The sequence below is a fragment of the Pelmatolapia mariae genome, linkage group LG7 (genome assembly GCF_036321145.2).
Source record: "Pelmatolapia mariae isolate MD_Pm_ZW linkage group LG7, Pm_UMD_F_2, whole genome shotgun sequence".
Classification (NCBI taxonomy): Eukaryota; Metazoa; Chordata; class Actinopteri; order Cichliformes; family Cichlidae; genus Pelmatolapia; species Pelmatolapia mariae.
Genome location: NC_086233.1, coordinates 33,288,097 through 33,310,287, shown reverse-complemented (window position 1 = coordinate 33,310,287; position 22,191 = coordinate 33,288,097). Strand labels below are relative to the sequence as shown.

The 22,191-nt window shown below is 39.7% G+C and overlaps 1 protein-coding gene across 1 annotated transcript; it reads left to right on the top strand.

Annotated features, from left to right (window-relative positions):
• Nucleotides 1–1,068: 1,068 nt before the first annotated feature.
• Nucleotides 1,069–13,408, top strand: bnip3lb (BCL2 interacting protein 3 like b). Its single transcript, XM_063478857.1, has 6 exons — nucleotides 1,069–1,396; nucleotides 6,124–6,349; nucleotides 8,721–8,790; nucleotides 9,127–9,230; nucleotides 9,912–10,061; nucleotides 10,977–13,408. The coding sequence occupies exons 1-6, from the start codon at nucleotides 1,342–1,344 to the stop codon at nucleotides 11,023–11,025; spliced, it is 654 nt and encodes a 217-aa protein (XP_063334927.1). The 5' UTR covers nucleotides 1,069–1,341; the 3' UTR covers nucleotides 11,026–13,408.
• The last annotated feature ends 8,783 nt before the right edge of the window (nucleotides 13,409–22,191 follow it).

Genomic DNA, 22,191 nt, shown 5'->3' with positions numbered 1-22,191 from the left:
TTAAAAAGGTTAAAGAGTCAACAGGTTTGTTCCGTCCTATTTTGTGAGATGAAGCCTAACCTCAAAGCCTGACCCTTTTTTTCTTTTTTTTTTTTGAGGGGGGGGATGGATTTTTACCCCCCCAATCCTGTACCACAGCATTCAGTTCAAGCTGCACTTCACAACAGGGAAGAACATCTGATTTGACACTGGACTTTGTTGCTGCACCAACTCAAGTACTTGGATGTCTGTGATGTGAGACTGCAATTTTTTTTTTTTTTTTTTAAAAAGAAAAGATTATTTGAGGCATTACATTGTTTAAACTACTGCAGACGTAACTGATACTGTAACCGTGATGGTGCAATGAGCCTCACAGAAGATCTGCAGCACTTGGATGTCTCCACACCCTATTTAAAAAGTGGACAGTTAAGAGTATATTGATGCCTCTAGTAATGTATAACTACAATTTTAATCAATGACAGTGGGGAAAAAAAAAATAAAGGAACTACTTTTTGCATCCTTGTGAATGCCTGGTTGTTGGTGGGATCTCATCACTGCTCAACTGATCTTATGCAAAGTGTTACAGCTGGATTATCACAGAGCATTGTTGTTGACATCATTAAACTCCTTCAGTTGGTAAGGGGACTTTTTTTTTTTTTTTAAAGCTGTTGCCCCATCATTCACCGTGCAAGACGTACGTGCAGTTGCGATTAAGGGAGTACTTGATGGACGTGATAAAATTCAGCCGCTGAACGTTTATTGAAATCAGCTGATAGGGTGTCCACTTGCTGAAAGCTGGTAATAAGCATTCATCTGGCTCGTGGCTTGACCGCGTGTGTACGTGGGGGCATACACGTCCCGTCCTGCATGGCAAACTCAGAGCCCGTGAGCAACAAATGCAGATGGTTAAAAAAAAAAAAGAATTCTTAAAAAAATACTTTGGATCTTCAGTTGTTTTCCAATTATTCATGCATGTAATATCCTGAGCTTTTGTTTTGTTTTTTTCCGCCTCGTTATGTAATTCGACTCCCCCTCTCTCGCTTATCAACGGGAGGCTGTGACGTCATCAACCAGCTTCCCGGAGAGAGGGAGGGAGCGAAGGCGTGAGCGGGCTCGCGGGGAGACTGGCTGCTTCCAGACCAGCTAACGCTCGAAAACAAGCGACAGCTGTGCTGTAGCTTAGCTAGCTGCTGTCCCCCTCAACCCCCATCTTAAAGAAAAAATACAAAAGAAAAAAAAAAAGAAGCACACGACTCGGGTCAATTCTCTTATTACAACTCTGAATGTGTGCAGCTAAAACACTGCGCCTTTTGCACTGACTCGAGCCTTTTATGCAACCCATCCTGCTCGCCAGGCACGACGATGTCCGACGCTAACACTACTTCTACAGACAACAACGGAGACTCGGGGCTAAACGGTAAGCTAAATCCTAACCAAACTGCTCAACTGTGACAGCTACCCGGTCTATATTCTTTCTAAAATAATTTCTGGATGCTTTTATAGTAGGTTTATTGCAGGGCTAACCAGTAATTTTGTATGCTTATGTATTTTTTTTCTCGGCAAAGCTGCCTACAAGGGGGACGGTTTACAGAACGGTATGTTCCGTGTGTTTATTGACACTGTTTGGGCCAATGGTGTTTTAGTTGTACGCGTGATTGACAGGATCCTAAGCCAATCAGCGATTGGTAGGTAGAACGTAGAAGTGGGGTTTAAGCTTTGTCAACAAGGCTAGATCGAAAAAGTTTAAAGTGGCAAAAATGGGGAAATGCATTTTGGTAATTTAACCTGAATGATCTTCGTTCGTTTCGTGGAAAGTAGCAAAAATAAATTTAGAAAACTAAAGTACCACTACTGTCTTTAAGATTTTCGTTTGCTTGGAGTTTTGAGGTTACTTCTGTCGTTCATGTAACTTTTTTTCCGTCGACATAAGTTTTTGTTGATAAGTGGAATTAAAACTTAATATTCTTTCCCTTTTTTCCTTTGGTTTTCATCTGCTTTAATTTATTCTGCCAAATAAATGTCTGTCTAAACATTTGCACTTTGCTTTGTTTTGTTTTTTTTAACTTTAGTTTCGTAGTTTATTAACTAAGTCCATTGGTATTTATATAAAGATATGAAATAAATATTTTACTTCAGACCATTGTTTGCATTGAAATCAGAATCAGATTACTTTATTAATCCCAAGGGCGAATTGTTTTGTTACAGATGTTCATTTATACAAATACAAATATGGAAAATCTCTAAATATATAAAAAATTCCAAAAAATACCCAACAAAATTAAGTAAAACTAATGTTAAATTAAAAGTAAATATCCCAAAGTTAGACTAATGTTATGTACAGTATAGATGTGATATTATAAGTGGAAAAACACCTAGGTTTCATCAGGAGCATTTATAAAGTTTGATTTCCTGTGTTTGAATGAGTCTTTTGCTGAACTTGCCTCTTGGCTCTCCATCTTGTGCTGAACAGCTACAAGGGTGTGAAGGATTGTCCAGTATTGACCGCAACTTGGCTAGCATCCCTCTAAAACATGCCCTTAAAGGTGGTGTGATTAGAACGCTGACACTCCGGCTTACTTACTTGAGGGGGGGCTCTGCCTAGACAGCTTTTGTGATTCAAGTTTTACAACATAAATAGCATGCAATGACTTGGCATGCCATTTTTGGCCACAACAACAAGGGGACAGACCTTATACACATGACGAAAGAAATTGGTTGGGGAGGTGAGGAGTATGATACAAGATGCAGCATGTAAGAACACAGAGGCTGGTTAATTTTAAGCCAAAGTCTGCTGGATAGGAAACAAACTTTCCAGCTGGTTTTCACACACATATATCATTTTGAACAACCAGTGGAGATTAGCTGCTTCTAAAAAAGGCTAGAAAATTGCCAGTTTTTGGTCACTGGATGGTAAATGTATTCCACCCGAGTTCATGGCAGACATTTTTAGTATATATATGAAACAGCCTGTTGAATATCATCTGCCCAAATTAGAAGATCAAAAAGAAAAAAATGTGGATCTCAGTGCATGTACTGTTTGTGTTGTCACAGAAAAACCTGTGACACACCTATAAGGACAGCTAGCCCTTGGACAGCTAGCCTGGCCTCTCCCTCATAAGGGAGAGGCCAGCAGTGCACTTTGTAATCTGATTCTTTTTAGGTGTTTTCTCACTCACACCAGTGTCATAAATATAGTTATGTAATCCCAGGGGTCTTGAGTCCCAACATGCGACCATGGATAAGCTTGAGCCTTAACATCAGTAGATCAGAGGTCATATCTATCATGTCTCACCCCTATGAACCCCACCAACAGCTGATGGCTGCGCTGTGGCCAGAATGTTCGGATGCATCAGCACCATGGCAACGTGGTTTTAGTCCACAGAGTGGAGACAATGGCCTGTCAACAGCAGCTTGGCTTGCAGTCCACCGTGTAATCTGCAGGATGAGTGTGAGTGCTGAGTCGAGGCCTGTTAAGAGGGGGGATGGGTAGGGGGGAGGGGTAGGGGGGTGGGCTGCACCCTTTGCTTATAACTGGCCTGTTGCCTATGAAATTCTGTGCCACATGGTGTTTACATACTGCAATGGTAATATTTATGAGGACTTCCTCCTCTTTTTTTTTTTTTTTTTTTTTTTTTTTTTTTGTGGAGTAGGAGGAGAAAGTGTTTTAAAGCTGCGTAAATATTCCCCCCTCCCCCTTCTCAAAATTCTAGACTTGGCTAATCTGCCCCCCTCTAAATTTGTAACCCATCTCTGACATGCTGTACTCTTTAGTTACCAGTTCATGTCAGACATCACGTACAAATGGGGACAGCGTCATATATCACAGCCACAGCACATACTGTACGCTAGGAAGAATTTACTGCTCTTTCACCACAGGGCTGTGAAAATGACATTACTTTTTAACTTCTTCAACTGCCAGTTTTGGGCGCCCAGCTTGTCTCTTTCCAGGAAATTCCCCTCAGGAAATGATTGTTGACATGCTCTGTCTTTGTTGTCTTGCATGTTTTTGCTTGGATTTCCTAGTAAAGGCCGCTTTACCTTATTCAGAGGGAATGCTGTGGCTTTGTCACACCCTCTACCAGCCATAAAACAAAAGGCAAATATTGTGACAGGTCGTGGCAGGATAACAACAGGTGCAATTTATCATCTGAATAACCAGTCAGATGCCAGCTGAGAGAAATGTCTTCCAAGGCTCCAGCTAAAACTTTAACGCTTTCACTAGTAGTTCAAGGAATCTGTCACCCTGTGGGTGGCAAAGAGACTTCTGTTGTCATAACAGACATAAATCAGTCAAATTCTGACTAATGTATGTAGACATGCAAAACTCAAAGATTTAAAAAAAAAAAAAAATAATAATAATCAGTGGTTTTAAAGACTTCCCCGTGTCTATGGGGAAACGCCTCTCAGACCTGACATATAAGCACTTTCCTGATGACTTGATGGACTCAAATGGTCATTTCAGGTCACACTTAATGTAAGTTTTGGTCACTTACAGCCCTGGACCTCGTTCAGACATCTCTATTTAAATTATTATAATAATATCTTTTTGATGATGGTTACTTGTTCTACACTTTTTCCTTAGTACATACGGGAAAAAATATTATGTCATTATAAAACCATTCTTTGCGTATGTTACTGTGCTTTCCATATTATCCATGATTGTGGAGATAAATTATGATTTGAACAGGTTCTACAGGCCTAAAGAGTGGGAAATTTGCAAGCTTACAGTTGATTCACTTCCTCTTTTTAAAAATTTAGATGATGAAAAATTAAAGCCATTTAGAACTGTATTTAATATGAGATTTCCTTTTAACAACTCTCATTTTTCTATATGAGGCTAATTAGAAGAGAGTTGATAGCTGTATGCTTCTATCAACACACAGTGAGTTGGTAACAAATAGTGTTTACGGTTTAGAACAAAACATACATTTTTAATGGATAAAAAATGTTCTGGGGCATTAGGTATACCCATATATGATGTATACTTTTATGGCTTGCATGCAATTCAAGCCCACACCAGACTTCCAGGTTTTTCCTGCAACTGTAACTTGAGAGCAGGTGAACTACCCCCACCCCATTTGAACAAAACTTCAACTACCCATTGTTGTTTATCTCTCTACGAGCAAAAAAATTTTGACAGTCGTCTGCTCTTCTTTCTCTCCTGCTCTCTATTGTGTAGTCAGACCTGCTGAGCTGTTTCCTCATGGAGAGCCTGCTTGAGGTTCCTCTTTGGCTGTGTGCAAGCCAGTAATGGGTATAAACAAGTTTACTTAGAACCAGCAACAACTCGAAACTCATTACTGGGCACAGCAGTGAGTTTCAAAGGCTAAGAATGCTTAACTTTAATCAGGGTAGTTAATGTCCTATCCCGCACAGCTCTAGGATTCGGCCTGTTAACTGCAACCCATCAAGGTTTAGGGTTGGGTTTTATTTCATTCACAAGCTAAAAAGGCACATTTTCAGAAATTTACATTTTAAACATGTCCTGTCATTGTGTCTGGTTCGTGGTTTTCTTCCTTTTTTGTTTTTTTGTTTGTTTGTTTTTAAGTCTGTAATTATTTTATAAAAAGTGGTGGATGTTAACTTTTTAAAAACCTATTCGGTTAACTGTTTGATAACCTGAGTACTTATTTTCAAGTCCATGCACAGGGAAGCATGTGCACGTGTCTCCCTTTTTGAAAAGCAATGCAAAATTTAATCTAATCTTTAGGTTAACACATGTTCATAGAGTCCACTGGATTTCTAAAAATAGAAGCTGGCTCATGTTTATACAAAAAGATTTAAGATAACAATGTTTATATTGTGATAAGAGAACCAATCTTTTTGTTTTTAATTCTAATAGAAAGAAAAGATCCAAGAATATTTTATTGTTATTTTTTTTGTAAATAAGTAAAAGACCAACAACTGGAAAGTAAATGGTATTTCTTGAAATATAACTTTGACCCTTTAAACTCAAAGTTCTTGTAAATTCATAAGCCGCTAGTTTTCTATCTGCTTGTTGCAAGAACACCTTTTATGAGAGATTACAGTTAGCCTAGCAGCAAAACTCTTCTCTGTTTGAGTGAAAATGTTTTAAAATGAAGCCTTTAACTCACATCAGAAAGAAACAAATAGTGAATAATATTTCTGTGTTTCTTCCCTCAGGGTCCTGGGTGGAGTTGGAGATGAACAGAAATCACCAAGCCCAGTCATTGTCAACAGTTGGCTCTGTTTCGGGCCTGCTGCCGCTCCCTCAGGTGGAGGAAGAGGAGGCCATAGTGGGAGGCTTGGAGCATGTCCCATCCTCTTCTTCAATCCACAACGGAGACATGGAAAAGATCCTGTTGGATGCCCAGCATGAATCAAGCCGCAGCAACTCGTCCTGTGACAGGTACTTTTAAGAACAAACATCGCTCGAGCTCCTCCGTATATCTCCAACCCATTCAGTTTATTCTTAACAACAAAGTTTCATTTTTAGTGCAAATATTAAAACTTTCAGAATAAAACCAGCTTAGTTGCAAAGCTTCCTGTATTCCCAGATCTGTTTGACATTAAACACAGATGAGGACACAGGAGTTTGATCACGATCAAGAGTCAAGAAAGTCATGGGTTCATAAAGGCCTGTATTTATAGAAGATTTAGTCACATGGGGAAGTTGATTCCTCTCCAGCTTTTTCCTGTGAACTTTCTCTCAGCGTAAAGCTACATGCTTCAGAAATGCAGATTTAAGAAAAAAAAATTTTTTTTGCTAAAGCCATACGAATTGCTAAAATAAAATCATGCATATTTATGTTCTTATTACGTATTATTCTTAGATGTTAAAAACTGGAAACGGTTATCTTAAATTGCACAATTGAAGCCCTTTTTACACTAACCTAACAGGCAGCATGTATTAGCAAGTCAAATGCCTCTGAAGTAATACTGGGTTTTGGCTATGATGACCTTATTTTCGCCTGATTCTTACCAGTGACATGCTATGACAGGGAATAGTACTCGATGAAGTGTTAGCTTACTGTGCTAACAGCCTATCAGATGTGATATCTTCAGGGCACAGTGTAAACACACCTGTCACCTGACTAGCATGATGGTGTTAAACCAGAAACTATGCTGCACTTTTTTTGTTCTTCTATTTTTTTTCCAGGCATATGTTTATTTACAAAACCAGCTTTTATCTGTGCATTTTGGTGTGAAAACCCTACAACCCTTGAGAAAATTGCTTTTAGGCTCCATTAAGACTTTGTGCAACATAAAAACCCCGTCTTACAAGGTGTTAAATACTGGACAGTTTGCTTCTAAAAACTCTTTGGGAGCAGCTTCTCTGTCACAATAAATCAGATTCAATTCAGAGTTGAAAGGGTCTCAGTTGACTTGCTTCTTCTTTCAATAGCAGACTTCACAATTTATCTGGGATGTAATCAACAAACTGACCCTTTGCCTTACAGCCACATCATGTGCTTGTGTGTAATGCTCAAAACTGTGATAAAAGGGACCTTATCAGTCTGCTGTCAGTAAGTCACCTGAGCATGATTTCAGATATTTGAGCTGAGAGCAGTGTATCAGCAAACTGCTCAGAAATGATCAGGGACACAAGCACTTGACATATATTTTGTCATAACACTCTCAGAGCAAGGCTGGTGTCATTTTGCTCAGAGGCAATTAGGCAAGTGTTTTCTTTACTTATCTTTCTGAGACGCTTGGCACACATTTCATCAGAGGGGTCAGAGTGAAGGAAGAGCAGCACTTTAAAGGACTTTTAACTCGTAGCAAATAAATACATGAGGCAGTATTTAAGCTACAAGTTGGCATTTTAATCCTGTTATTCATATTAAGTGATTCATTTGTTTAAAATTTCACAGATCCCTAATGACGAGGCATTTATAAGGCATAGTGCTTGTGGTACAGCAAGGCGGATGTGCTGTGGAATAGGCTTTAGTGGTATTTGTTTATAGATTGTGTGACAAAACATTTCTCACACTGTAAACGCTACATGACCTATGGTTTCTAACTCTCTGAAGTACACTTTAATATTGCAATATCACCCAAACCTGAAATGGGTTGGTTAACTGGCTACACCAGCAACAGATGGGGCTTTTTTCTACCCCAAGGTTAATATAATATAGGGAGCCTTCATTTTTGGATTTTGTTGTCTTGGGTCATACGATCCAGTCCAGCCTAGTGTTGCAATGTAAACTAATGCATAAAGACTGTATTGCTGTGTGTCAGATCAATTTGATAAGGATCCGCCAGCTGGTACTGGTACAATAAATGCTGATATTAAAGTAATATTTTTTTCTGTATGTAGAACACATGACCACAGCATATATGCTCTTTTGTACTGCTTTCATAACTGGTGACGCAAAACGTGTACATCACCTGTTCACTTTAACCTCCTAGGACCTGGCGTCCACATATGTGGACATCACATTTTGGGTTATTTAGACCAAAATATTCCATTTTGCTCTACAAGGGCCTGATATCCACTTATGAGGACACTATACTGCTACTGTTCCATCGAAATTTTAAATGAATATCCTCATATGTGGCTCTAATTTTTCTTAGAAACAAAAATTAGGTAAAAAAAAAAAAAAATCTGGTAATTCTTTTTTTTTTTTTTTTTTTTACATTCATCAGGTCCCAATCAGCCCAGATATCAAAGAGAAATTAAAAATGCATCCCGTGGAAGAGTTCGGGTCTTAGGAGGTTAAAGTTACATGAGGGAATTGTGAAATTATTATTTATTTATTTATTTTTTTAAACCACAGCCCCCCACGACCCCACTCTCCCCAGGATGAGGGTCAGATCATCTTTGACGCGGAAAGAAGAGACAGCCAGGTAAGACGTAAGCATATGTATGCTCTCATATGCTTCATCAGTCTGTTGCCATGGCAGCTTCAACCACTGGCCCTGGAGGGGAATGACAGCTGTTGCCTGCCTTTAGTTTCCATGGAGATGGCTGCCACACCCAGTGTGTATTTCTGTATCCTCTGCACAGCCTGTCATCAGCATTATGGTTTTACTTATGCATTTTCCTAGTGTCAGACATCTGAAAACATGGCATGCACATGCTCAAATATTCCAAACATGTCTCGTTTGTCCTGACAGACAGGTTGTGAGGGTCCTAAAGGCTGCAGGCTTTTATTGCTAAACTACATGTTTTTATGCCTTTAGTCTGAAGAGGATGTCTTGGACAAGGAGAAGGACATGGACATCTTAATGAAGGACGCAGATTGGGTTGCAGACTGGTCTAGTCGACCGGAAAACATTCCCCCCAAGTAAGTCTGAACTCTGTAAACATCAGCCTTCTGCGCGCAAGTGGTCATGCTCAGCTGCTTGTTTGTGCAGAGAAAGGAAATGATCATTATGGTAATAAAGTCACTCTAAAGAACAAATACGAAGCCAGCTGCTATAAGGTCAGCTCTGATGCTGGAATAAAAACTATATATTACTTAAACCCTTGAAAACCTAAAGATTTCTGTAATGTATCTCAGATAAATGTGCACGACATCTGTGATACAACCTAAGATCTCATGCACAGACTGAGGCCTGGGTAAAAAGCAGGTTCCTTGTTGTTCTTTTCATGTTGCTGAAGCTTCTGAAGAAGATTTGCCTGCTAAACTGTGACTGGAATTAAAATTGTGAAATTAAATCAGAGGGGAACCCCTGCCTCAAACATCTCTTTTAATTGGTACCAGCTTTGAAAATGCTGTGGGATTAAAACTAGTTGATTAATCACTTAGTTTTCTTCACATCACATCTACTTTTCTCCAACACGCGAGGTGTTTTAAGGTGTGCAGGTATAAAACAAAGAAAAGGTGCAAACTCTTACACAGAAAGAGCTTGTTTGCTTCATGTGTGACTGAAAGTTATGTTTACATCTATATTTACCTTTTATTGAGAGGCATTAGGTTGTGAAGCAACTGTTCTGCATCTGTAATGCGTGTGTTTTTAAACAGGGAATTTCATTTTCGGCACCCCCGACGCTCAGTAACGCTCAGTATGAGGAAGACTGGGGCCATGAAGAAAGGAGGCATCTTCTCTGCAGAGTTCCTCAAAGTCTTCATCCCCTCGCTGCTGCTATCACACATCCTCGCTCTGGGGCTGGGGTAAGAATTAAACACCACAGATCACCTGTGCAGCGTGTGTTATGTCTAAAGCAAGACTGACAGTAGTTAGTGAAATTTGCTCAACTGATTTATTTATTTATTTATTTATTTATTTTTTAAATGTATGTCAAAAAAGAATAAAATCTTTAAAAAAAAAAACCATGTTGTTGTACATAACCCCAGCAGGGGGAGCTGTATAACCACAGACAAACATCAGCTGCAACCATTCTTTTGTATGTTGGCAGAACAGCTGCAGACTAAAAGGCTGCACACCTGCTGCTTCATAGTGACACTCCCAGGGGTTCGATGTTTGTGATAACACATGGTACAATAATCTTGGCTCCCCAGTCAGACACAGTCATTACACAGCATTAATACTTCAGACATCATCTGCTGAACATGATGTGGTATTCAGTGGGAGATATTAACGAACCAATCATATCAGGGGAAAAAAAAATATGTCTGCTGGGTATTTGCATTCAAGCTTAAAGGGTTGGTTTTAGAGTGAAATGTATCCAATGCAAAACAGTATTTAGCATTAAATCTGCAGATTAAGCAGTCATTGTGACTTGGCAGTCTCCAGGGAGTTGCTTTTGGAAGTTGTTTAAAGCAGTAACTAAGTAACGTTATTATAATGGGACCCTTGAAAGGTATAGCTCTAGCACTATCATCTACCTTCCCCATACAGTTCAATTTAGTTTTCAGCCTCGTGTGCAGCTTCTTGTTTTATATAAACTGCCTCTCCCAAGTTTTGGAACCACTGGTTTAATGTCCACTTACTTTGAATGGATTCATTGAAAGGTGACAGAGTAATTAAGGTACTCCTACCTCAGATCAGGCTTTAGGCACCTTGCCTAGCTCATTGATCAAACCACCACACCCAGTCGTGTTTAACGTCATTTACCTTCTTTTCAGGGTCTACATTGGCAAGAGGCTGACCATGCCACCCACCAGCTCTTTATGAGCATGAACATGAAGAAAAGTGCCTCAGAAGTGGGCAAGCGTCAGAGGAAGTTTTTCTGTCGTGAGAAGAATGCTTGTCTCTCCTCCCTGTCCTGCTTGCCCCTATTACCCCTCCTAAACCCTGAGATATGACATGTTCTCAGGAGAAGTGCATCCTCTTCCTCCTCAGCCTCCCCTCCTTCCTGCCTCTTGGTTTTTTTTTTTCTTGATCTACTGTTCTTACTGTCTGTTGATACTCCCCCTACTCTCGACCTCCCCAATATCTTTCACTAATTTGCATAAACTTTTCAGAAATGAAGGTCATATTTCCTTTTCCTCATCAGTTGGAATGTTTATAATGCATGGGTTTCCAGGGAGGGTTGCAGCATCAAACCAAACTCTTCTTCTACACATGCTGTTTTAGTGCCCTTTTGACTAACTGACAAGGAAGGACTGTTATAGAACTGACCAGAGATTGTGCCACCTGCAGGTGTAGCCCAGTACTCGACCTTGGAAGCAAATTCAGACTTGGCTACGCAGACTAAAAATGTGACCATGCCTTTTTCAGAGTAGCCATTTTATTTAGATATCTTTTTTTTTTTTTTTTTTAATAATTTATTTTGTAATGATGGTGGTTTACTGAGAAGTTTTAAATAATGTGAAGGCGTTTCCACAGTGGCCAACCCATACCACAAGCTCTCATGAAATTCACTGGAGGAGTCTGGCTCTGTCTGCCGTTAGATTTATGTGACAATATGCAGTTATGTGCATACGATTGCATATTTTGCTCTGTGACAAGAACTGGAATACAGGTTGTAGATGGAAAGGCAGGCAGCGCGTCCCATTCGGTGTGTACACTAACAGTATTTTACATACACCAATATGGCTGGGTAACAGTGGTGTATGTTTCAGGAAAGGTTCATCTGTCTGTCCAAACTGTGAGTGTCCGAGTTGTCCTTTCAGTGAGCCTCCTGGTTTCTGCGGAGCATAACCGATCATTTCCTGCATGGTTTTTTTTTTTTTTTTTTTTTTTTTTAACTCTAGACTGGGCTGGGCTTTACGCGATAATAGTTTCAAATTAGTGCGCGCGTTGTGTTGTTCAAAGGTTTGATGCCAAAAGGCCTAAAAGTGAGATTTTGATTTGAGATTTAAAAAAAAAAAGTTAGATATTTGCTTTGAGAACATTTTTGAGTGTTTAGAGGGTATCTCATGAAACAAGTTACTTTTATACATGGAAATTTACTTCCAAAGATTTTAGAGCCATTAAGGAAAATGATATAGCCAGCCGTGCTTCCTGACACTCCAACAGGTTTGCCAAAACAAAAAACGAGGAGAATTAACTTGACGCTGCAGATGAAGGGATCAATTTGGATAGGCAGAAGGTACCCAGTGGTTCTCAATCTTGCGCATGTCTATCTCTTTCGTGATGCTGCAGCAGCTTCTGACTGACTGGAGGAAAGTTTGTGTAAACACAGGCTCTAATGTTAGGACGGCTGTAGCATGCATTGAAAACCTTATCTTTGAGGCTGATCAGTTTGTCTGAGCCAACCTGGATCCAGATGACTTGAAGTCAGTTGGCGTTTCTGCATCACATGCAAGAGTTGATTTGGAGTCGATATGCACTCCACCTGCAGCGAATGTTTTATTTTATTTTGTAATTATTTTTAGTCATTGAGGAGTAAGCTGAGTGCTTTTAAGTTTTCTTCCCCTTATCCACTTGCTCCGAGTCCACTTTATTGATGTTCGCGTATCAGCATATAGCACCACAATGAGTTCCTGTAAGTCGCCACACAACACGTTTGCTTTAGCTTGACGGTTTCTTCCTGTTTATGACACAAAGTCGAGCATAAATGAAAAATGTTAACAAGGACTTGTTCCCTTTTCAAAAATGAATTTCATTGTGAAATTTTACAGTACAAAAGAATAACATACAAAATCTTAAAGGATACGGGGACAGTAAAATTTGACTCCTCATTATGCATACAAGCTGACTCGAAGACTGGCTAAGAACCACTTGCGGGGTGTGGATGTTCTCATTTCAGCCACAGAGATACTAACCTTTTCTTTCTGCCTATGTTTGTATGTGCAGCATTTGAAAGTGGTAATCCTTCTCTCCTGTGTAGTTTGTTTTTGAAATGTTTTTGTTTTTTTCTCCTCTCTTGGTGTTGGACAAAGATTGTGAACGCACAGGAGTCATGTTGGACCCGGATCATGATTTAAAGTGTGAAAACAAAAGACCTCCATTGTTGATGGCAGGGCCTAATGTGAATAGAAATGGAAGGAGCTGAAAGACTCGTGGTATGAAAGTGTTTATTGTAATGCTACATTTGCTTTAATCTCTTTTTTTCCCCACTACATTGGAGAAGATAATGAACATTTTCGTCATTAAAGATTACCTGAATGAAGCAATGTGATTGTACTTTATTTTTCTTTATCTTGAAAGTTGATAACCTGAAGTTTAAATTTTATTTTCGGAAAGAGGAACCACCTTGCAGTTCTTACAAACCTCAATTGAATATTTAGGTCATTTTCAACTGCTTTGCTTTGATGTTGGCTTTGCAATATTTAAATTAATCTTTTGAAGATGTTTAAAGTAGTCTAATCACCCAGTCACATGGCAGCAACCTACTGCATTTAGCCTGTACATATGATCAGGACGTGCTGAAGTATAAACTGAGGATCAGACTGGGGAAGACAGGCGATTTAAGTAACTTAAACCAGATGGGCTGGTCACAGTATCTCAGAAACTACTGAGCTACTGAAAAGTTTTTACAACCAAGGCGGGTAGAAGGGCATATCTGAATGCACAATGTATTGAACCTTGAAGTGGATAGACTACAAAAATTCTATACCAGAAGTTTGGAAAAATGTTGGCTGGTTTGAGTCTTGACTTCTGCTGTGATGTTTGAATGGAAGGGTCAAAATATTGCGTAAACAACATGAAAACGTGGACCTGCCTTGAAGTTTCAGGTGTAATTGTGTGATGTATGTTTTCTTGACAGCCTTGGTATTTGGTGAGCATCATGTAAATGTCACGTCTTACCTGAGTATTGTTGCCGACCATTTCCATCCCTTTATGACTACAGTTTTCCCATCTTTTGATGGCTGCTTTTAGAAGGATAACGTAACAAAACTCAAGTAATCTCAAAGTTGTTGAACATGACTATGAGCTCACTTTACCCAAATGGCCTCCGCAGCCATCAGATCTCAATCCAATCGAGTATCTTTAAGATGTGATGGAATAGGAGTTTCCCACCTTTGATGTGTAGCTCACAAATCTAAAGCAACTGTGTGATGCCATCATGAGGAATGTTTCCATTGCCTTGTTGAACCTGTGCCAGAAATTAGGGTAGTTGTGAATTCAAAAGGGTGTCCAACCTGGTATTAGGTCTACCTAATGAATTGGCCGTGAGTGTATATTATTTTTTTTTATCTTCAGAGGACTCAACTGTGCTTGTATTATTTGTAAGAATAAATTCTAGCTAGAGTTTGATTTTCCTCTGACTTCCATAGACAGCTAATATGAAAAGTCCACAGCTATTACTTTGCAATCCAGTCCAAAAACTGTGCTTTCCTGATGCGTTAGCACACGTAACTAAGACCCGGGGCATCGAGCTTCTCTGGAAATTCCTTTGAGCTCTTGACCATTACAGTGTTAATATTCTCAGAGCAGAGAAAGAAATGTGGCTGAGGTTGTCTTTTAAGAGATAATGAAATGCACAAAACTCAAATTTCAGTTGACATTTCTGTAAATTATACACTTAAATGCTTTTGGAATGTCTCTCCTTGTTTTTAAATGTGCATACTTGTCTATTTAAAGTCTTACCAATCAGAAGATATTATTTATTTTATTTTTCTTCTTTGAAACATCCTCATCAGGATATCCAGATGAGCCTTTGGCTCAGTATCATCTGGATATTTTAGCCGCACAAAGCAGAAGCAGGAAGACCTTCCGGTTTGATTTTAGTGATTAGAAACAGTCCCATAGGACCCCTGAAGAACACAACTTTAAAAGCTTGAAGCTCTGCTCTCAAGCGGGAGGTATTCTGCAGCAGTTTGAACAATCTTTTCCTCAGTAGTTTAGATAATACCACAAAAACAAATTCGTCAGAAGCAGTTAGGGTACATGAACCTCATTATCTTATCCATCTGTTTGTTTAAACTGCTTCAGTGATGTCAGAGGACCAGCAGTGAATATCAACAGCCATCACGAAGTTTAAATGTAAGAGATCACAGTTTTGGTTCTAAAAATAATAAATCAAAATTCAGAGTTTGAATGCACTAGTCAGTTGCGGCCTTTCTCTGCAGAGTTTGTATGTTTTCTCTTCTCACAGTTCAAAGCCAGTTAGCTTAATGAGTGATTCTAAACCGACCTTTGGCATGAGCCTGTGTGGCTGTCTTGCCCAGTGGCAGCTGGGATATGCTCCAGGCTGACATGACTTTCAAGGATAAAGTAGGTTTAGCTAATGGATTGCTGGATTTCTTTGATCAGGGCACTTAGTTACTGTAATGAGCTTCTGAATCATTTAGAATAACCTAATTGATATAAAGTAATTTAACTTAAGTAGTAAACATAATATACAGAAGTGCACTTAGCCCACTTAATTACTAGTTGTATTTACTGGTTGTAAAGGGAAGCTGCTATTCTGCAAAATTCCTACATTTTCTGTGATGCAAAGACATTTGATTCTCCAGACTCTGGTTCATGATCAGCTGATTGAGATTCAGGATCTGGTTTCAAACTCCAGCAAGAAGATGCTTACACACAGACTGTGTATGGCGTCTCCTGTAATGAAGCAAAAGTGTCAAAAGTAACACAAGAGAAGATCATCTCATCCTGCACACTTTATGAAACACGAAATGGGATAACGTGGCACTCTACAGGTTTCTAAGGGATATTTTTGGTCAACCTGTAGAAATACCAGAAGTTTGGATAATCCAAAGTAGCAGAAAAACCCCCCACACAGAATAATCACAGACAATAAAATAATTGATCTGAAGGCAGCCCCATCCACCCCAACCCAACAATGCTTCCACCGGTCCTCCTCCATCTTCCCTATATGGAACCTCAGCACACCTGTTCCTAGCCAATCCGGACACAGTGTGACACATAGCCCCTCCCACTGCAGCTGATGGCGTTACCATGGGTTACAGGGTGGTGGCCAGCTCCATCTCTCTCCCTCTTGTAAGGAGACTTTCTTCCCCTTCTTCTCAGGATTCATCAGAATACACTGCAGCAGCACATAAAGATACTGAAACACAGAACAAAACACACAGCCCAACAGGTTTGATCAGGGTGTCTGTCCTCCTGCTTGTTTCCATCAGTAACTCATTTCCACTCATTTCCCACTTCCAACTGAAATGACCTTTTTTGTACTTATTGTAAGCATTTTTATTTTCTTATTTTGAAAAGAAAAAAAGTCTTCAGTAAGCAGAAGGCTCCTTTAAGTATCTGTATTGTCCGATCTTATTTATGTTCATATACTGATACGAGGGGGATTTCCTTCGAGTGGTGGGGTCACCTCCTGATCCCACCCACTGATATTGGTCTGGAGTATTGTTAGGCTTACAATGCCCCAAACTCCCAAATAAAAACACAGACAGAATCAGAGGTGGAATGTAACTTATTAAAGTACTTTACTAAAGTAAAGTTTTAATGTGCTTGTATTTTATTGAAGTATTTCCATGTTAAAACTTATCATTTTATTTAAATAGGATTATGACATTAAATAAATGGTATAAATACGTGTTTACTCAGTCTTCTTCTTTGTCTTTCAGCTGTTCTCTTCAGGGGTCACAACAGTGGATCATCTCCCTCCATCTCACCCAATTCCTAGCATCCTCCTCTGTCACATCAACCTGAGCTGTACTCTTAATCTGTATTTGGAAACATCTGCACAGCTGTTTCCACACAGACACATTTTAACAGCATAAACTTCAGTTTATCTTATGAGCCTCATCGAAATTTCTTACTGGATAACTAGTCATTTCAACAGCTTTATAAGTGATACACAGTTACACTATTCAACTGACTGAATTCCCATTTTTATACCAAGATTTGAGCTGGCACACTCAACTTCTCAGAGACATCAATGGGTTGTTGTGTATTATTCTGCTGATAAGCAAAGAATAAGCAAAGAATAACATTCGGTGACCGAAAAGCACAATTTTGCCTACTTCAATCTACAATTCATTAAAGAACAACAACAAAAGACCTCCATTACATCAGTGTCTGTGCCTCTTCAGTGTAAGATATCAACCTGGCTGCTAGGCTAACATTTTAATGGTATTTGAATGTACAGTAGATGATAATTTTTAAAAATGAATTCTCTTCACATAACCCTTGTAACTTCTTTCTACTGGAATAATATTTTCCTGTGTAAGTTGCAGAAGTTCTGTTGTAGCAGAAAAAAACAATGAGTGTTGAACTTTATGGAGACATTTTGAATGATTCCATAGACACAGAGTCAACCAGTTCCCCCAAACCTTCCAGCTTCTCTGATTTCATTTGGACTTTTCTAAACCTACTTCATTACACTGATGCTGGAAACCATGTCATTTGTAGAGAAAACTATGCAAAATCAGGCAGCAGATTCTTCGCCTGTGCTTTTCTTTTTATGATAAATTAGCACCAGCTCAGTGATGACCCATGCTCGGTGATTTGGGTTTCCTGAAAAGTCTAGGTTTCCATTCCTCCCCCATAGTATCAAACTGGCTGCCCTCAAAACTGACAAAGTGCTGTGTAAATTGAACTGAACAGGGCTAATAATCTAATCCAATAAGTATGTTTTGGTTGGAGCAGCCGATTCGAGAATCCACTCGTACTGCTGATCTCCCTGCTTGTCCTACATTTGTTACTGGATGCCAGAGCCGTGCCCTTCCTGTCCAGAGACCAGACTCTCCCTGTGCCTCTTCCAACTGTTTATCAGGCACCCCGCCAACTTTCCCTTCTAATTATCTAACGCTGGCCCCCCACCCCCCGCCCCTTGCTCTGCTCTCAGCAGGGGACTTTGTTTTTTTTTTAGTGTAAAGAAAATTCAGGATAAAGGCAGGAGGTGTACGGGTGTCAGGGCACACTCTTGGCCTTTAGGTGTGGCTGTACCCCAGACATGTTCACCTTTCAGAAGCCACTGCTGGCATTCAGAAATCAGACTTTGCCATCTTCCTGCAGGAATGACCACCCGCCCACACACACACACACACACACACACTCTGCAGCCCTCTGGGAGAGGGAATAGTAGCAGGAAAGCCATTTGCTGCCCACCACGTTGTTATGGAAACTGCGCGGACACGGACTCTTGTGCAGGAGAGCTTTTGTCTGTCATGCTTGTAGTCAGGAATCAACAATGTGTTATTAGAATCAGCTGTTACAGCCTCGTCTTATCGATCACCATGCAACACTGATTTATTTATACCTCAAACGCATCTGTTCTCTGTAAGGCTCATCTGCAAATGTTCTTTAGAAACCCTTCACTTAACCTCTAGCAACACATATAAAGGTCATATACAGTCAGGTCCATAAATATTGGGACATCGACACAATTCTAACATTTTTGGCTCTATACAGCACCACAATGGATTCCAAATGAAACGAACAAGACATGCTTTAACTGCAGACTGTCAGCTTTTATTTGAGGGTATTTACATCCAAATCAGGTGAACGGTATAGGAATTATGACAGTTTGTATATGTGCCTCCCACTTCTTAAGGGACCAAAAGTAATGGGACAATTGGCTTCTCAGCTGTTCCATGGCCAGGTGTGTGTTATTCCCTCATTACCCCAATTACAATGAACAAATAAAAGGTCCAGAGTTCATTTCAAGTGTGCTGTTTGCTTTTTGAACCTGTTGCTGTCAACTGCCAGGATGAGATCCAAAGAGCTGTCACTACCAGTGAAGCAAGCCATCATTAGGCTGAAAAAAACAAAACAAACCCATCAGAGAGATTGCAAAAACATCAGGCGTGGCCAAAACAACTGTTTAGAACATTCCCAAAAAGAAGGAACGCACTGGTGAGCTCAGCAACACCAAAAGACTAGGAAGACCACGGGACACAACTGTGGTGGATGACCAAAGAATCCTTTCCCTGGTGAAGAAAACACCCTTCACAACAGTTGGCCAGATCAAGAACACTCTCTAGGAGGCAGGTGTATGTGCGTCAGAGTCAACAATCAAGAGAAGACTCCACCAGTGTGAATACAGAGGGTTCACCACAAGATGTAAACCTTTGGTGAGCCCCAAAAACAGGCAGGCCAGATTAGAGTTTGCCAAACGACATCTGAAAAAGCCGTCGCAGTTCTGGAACAACATCCTATGGACAGATGAGACCAACATCAACTTGTACCAGAGTGATGGGAAGAGAAGAGTATGGAGAAGGAAAGGAACTGCTCATGATCCTAAGCATACCACCTCATCAGTGAAGCATTGTGGTGGAAGTGTCATGGCGTGGGCATGTATGGCTGCCAGTGGAACTGGTTCTCTTGTATTTATTGATGATGTGACTGCTGACAAAAGCAGCACAATGAATTCTGAAGTGTTTCGGGCAATATTATCTGCTCATATTCAGACAAATGCTTCAAAACTCATTGGACGGCGCTTCACAGTACAGGTGGACAACGACCCAAAGCATACTGCAAAAGCAACCAAAGAGTTTTTGAAGGGAAAGAAGTGGACTGTTTTGCAATGGCCAAGTCAATCACCTGACCTGAATCCGATTGAGCATGTATTTCACTTGCTGAAGACAAAACTGAAGGGAAAATGCCCCAAGAACAAGCAGGAACTGAAGACTGTTGCAGTAGAGGCCTGGCAGAGCATCACCAGGGATGAAACCCGGCGTCTGGTGATGTCTATGTGTTCCAGACTTCAGGCTGTGATTGACTGTAAAGGATTTGCAACCAAGTATTAAAAAATGAATGTTTGATTTATGGTTCTTATTCTGTCCCATTACTTTTGGTCCCTCAAGAAGTGGGAGGCACATTTGCAAACTGTTGTAATTCCTACACCGTTCACCTGATTTGGATGTAAATACCCTCAAATAAAAGCTGACACTGCAGTTAAAGCATGTCTTGTTCATTTCATTTGGAATCCATTGTGGTGGTGTATGGAGCCAAAAATGTTAGAATTGTGTCGATGTCCCAATATTTATGGACCTGACTGTATATAAATCTGTACAGGCTACATGAGTGTTTTTCATGTGACTTCACTTGGTGAGTTAAGTATGATATTTTTAAACCACACAATGTCCTGGTGTTAAGCTAAACCACACTTTAGTCATGCGCTTGTGTTATCTATAATTACATTTATGACTCTTTGTAGTGTTAAAGCGTTTGTTGCTGTGTTGGTCGGGAGAAAGAAAGGTCTTTATGAAAGAAAAGTTATTACTTTTATGTATTGTTTTCCAATGTCCACAAACAGCGTTACAAGGCTATTTAAAGGTAAGTAATTACTGTATATACTGACATCTAATATTTAACCATGGGAGTTCTATGTATGGCAAGTACCCTATGCTAACCCCTGCCCTGTGTTTTGGAAGAAAATACTAAATAACTTTTTTTTGGAAGAAATTTAAACTGCTTGTTTATTTGTTTGTTAGAGTCATCACCAAAAACCTCGGAAAACAATTTTCAAGACAGCACAGTGTTAGGGGATTAAACCTCAGAGGATTAACCCCTTAAGTGCTGATTTGGAATTGGACTACCCAATGTGAGGCAAAGGAAATTGGGCACAAGAATCCTGCATTCATTTTAGTCATTGTAGTGGTAGGTGGCCTCTTTAGTGAACTACTTCTTTTTTTTCTTTTTGATGACAAATACCGCGGGGACCCAGAACAATGGGCTTTCAGGAGAACCAGGTTACATACTAATACATACTGACGATGATTTAAACCAAAGGTTTTACATTTGATTTCACCCCTTAGACCTGTTGGTACTGACTGCTGCTACTTTTTCAGTACAGTTCTTGTGTAATTAGGTATACCTCAGCCTTTTCAAGGTTCCCATTCTTAAAAATGACTTCTTGACATCCAGCCTTCCATTGACACCACTTCTTATGAGGCGCTGGCAAATAGCAGCTGGATCAAAATGAAGGGCCTGATTCATCTCTCAGGTTTTGTGTCAGGTCTCTGCTCTTTTCCATGTTTCTTAAGGACATCACTGTAAGATATTTATTTAGAGCTGCCACTTCTTCCACTTGTCCATTTTTTTTTTCAATTTTTAAGGATACATTTCACACCATAGCGAGATATGCCGAGTTTTGAGCTAATAGGTCTTTGGGAATCACCTTGTTGGTGCAGAAATTTTTGTGCCAGTGTTTTCTTTGGCATTTTTCCTACATTCAGATGAAGAAATAGGAACAAAGTAGGTTTTTTGTGACAAGTTGTTAGTAACAAAGTATTTAAAGATGCAAACTTGGTTCTTTGCTGAGTTGTCTGTGATGTGTAGACACTGGTTCATCTATTAAGAATGATTCAATATTTTTCAGTGCTTCAGTGATTCAGAGGTCTGAAAATGGTCAAGTACGAGGACTGGACTGAAAAGGAGTGAAAAATTGACAATGTCTAAAGAAGAACTTTGGAAATCATGGCTCTTATCTATCTATCTATCTATCTATCTATCTATCTATCTATCTATCTATCTATCTATCTATCTATCTATCTATCTATCTATCAGTATTAAGCTTTAAGTACAGTGTAGCTGCAGAGTGATCATAAAAAAATGCAGTTAGCAAAACAGGCTGTCAGTCTCATGCATCAAATGAATGTGGCAAAAGACAATCTGAAAACATGCTGAGTATGGAAAGTTTAACACAAAGTTTTGCACTGCAGGATTTTGCAGGGCTAATAATCGATATAAAAATATTGGAGTTATTGTAGGTGCAGCATTTTCTTACAAATGTGACCGTGTCTCTGCCATTGGGTTTGATACCAAAACATGCCAACTGGAAGAAAATCATGTTAGGATCAGAGATTTCCAGGCAGAACGGTGCGAAGAGTAAAACTTAAATCCAAACGGAAAAGACAGCAGGAACTGTTATTTTGCTTTCCTCTGGTTTAAGTTCCTTCAACACAGGACACTGATGATACCTTAAGACACCTTTTGCAAAACTATGCACAATACTCATGTGTTTCAACTATGGTTCTCTATAACTCTGCATCGTATTTATCTGTTTGGCTGTTGGGATATTTGAGCTTC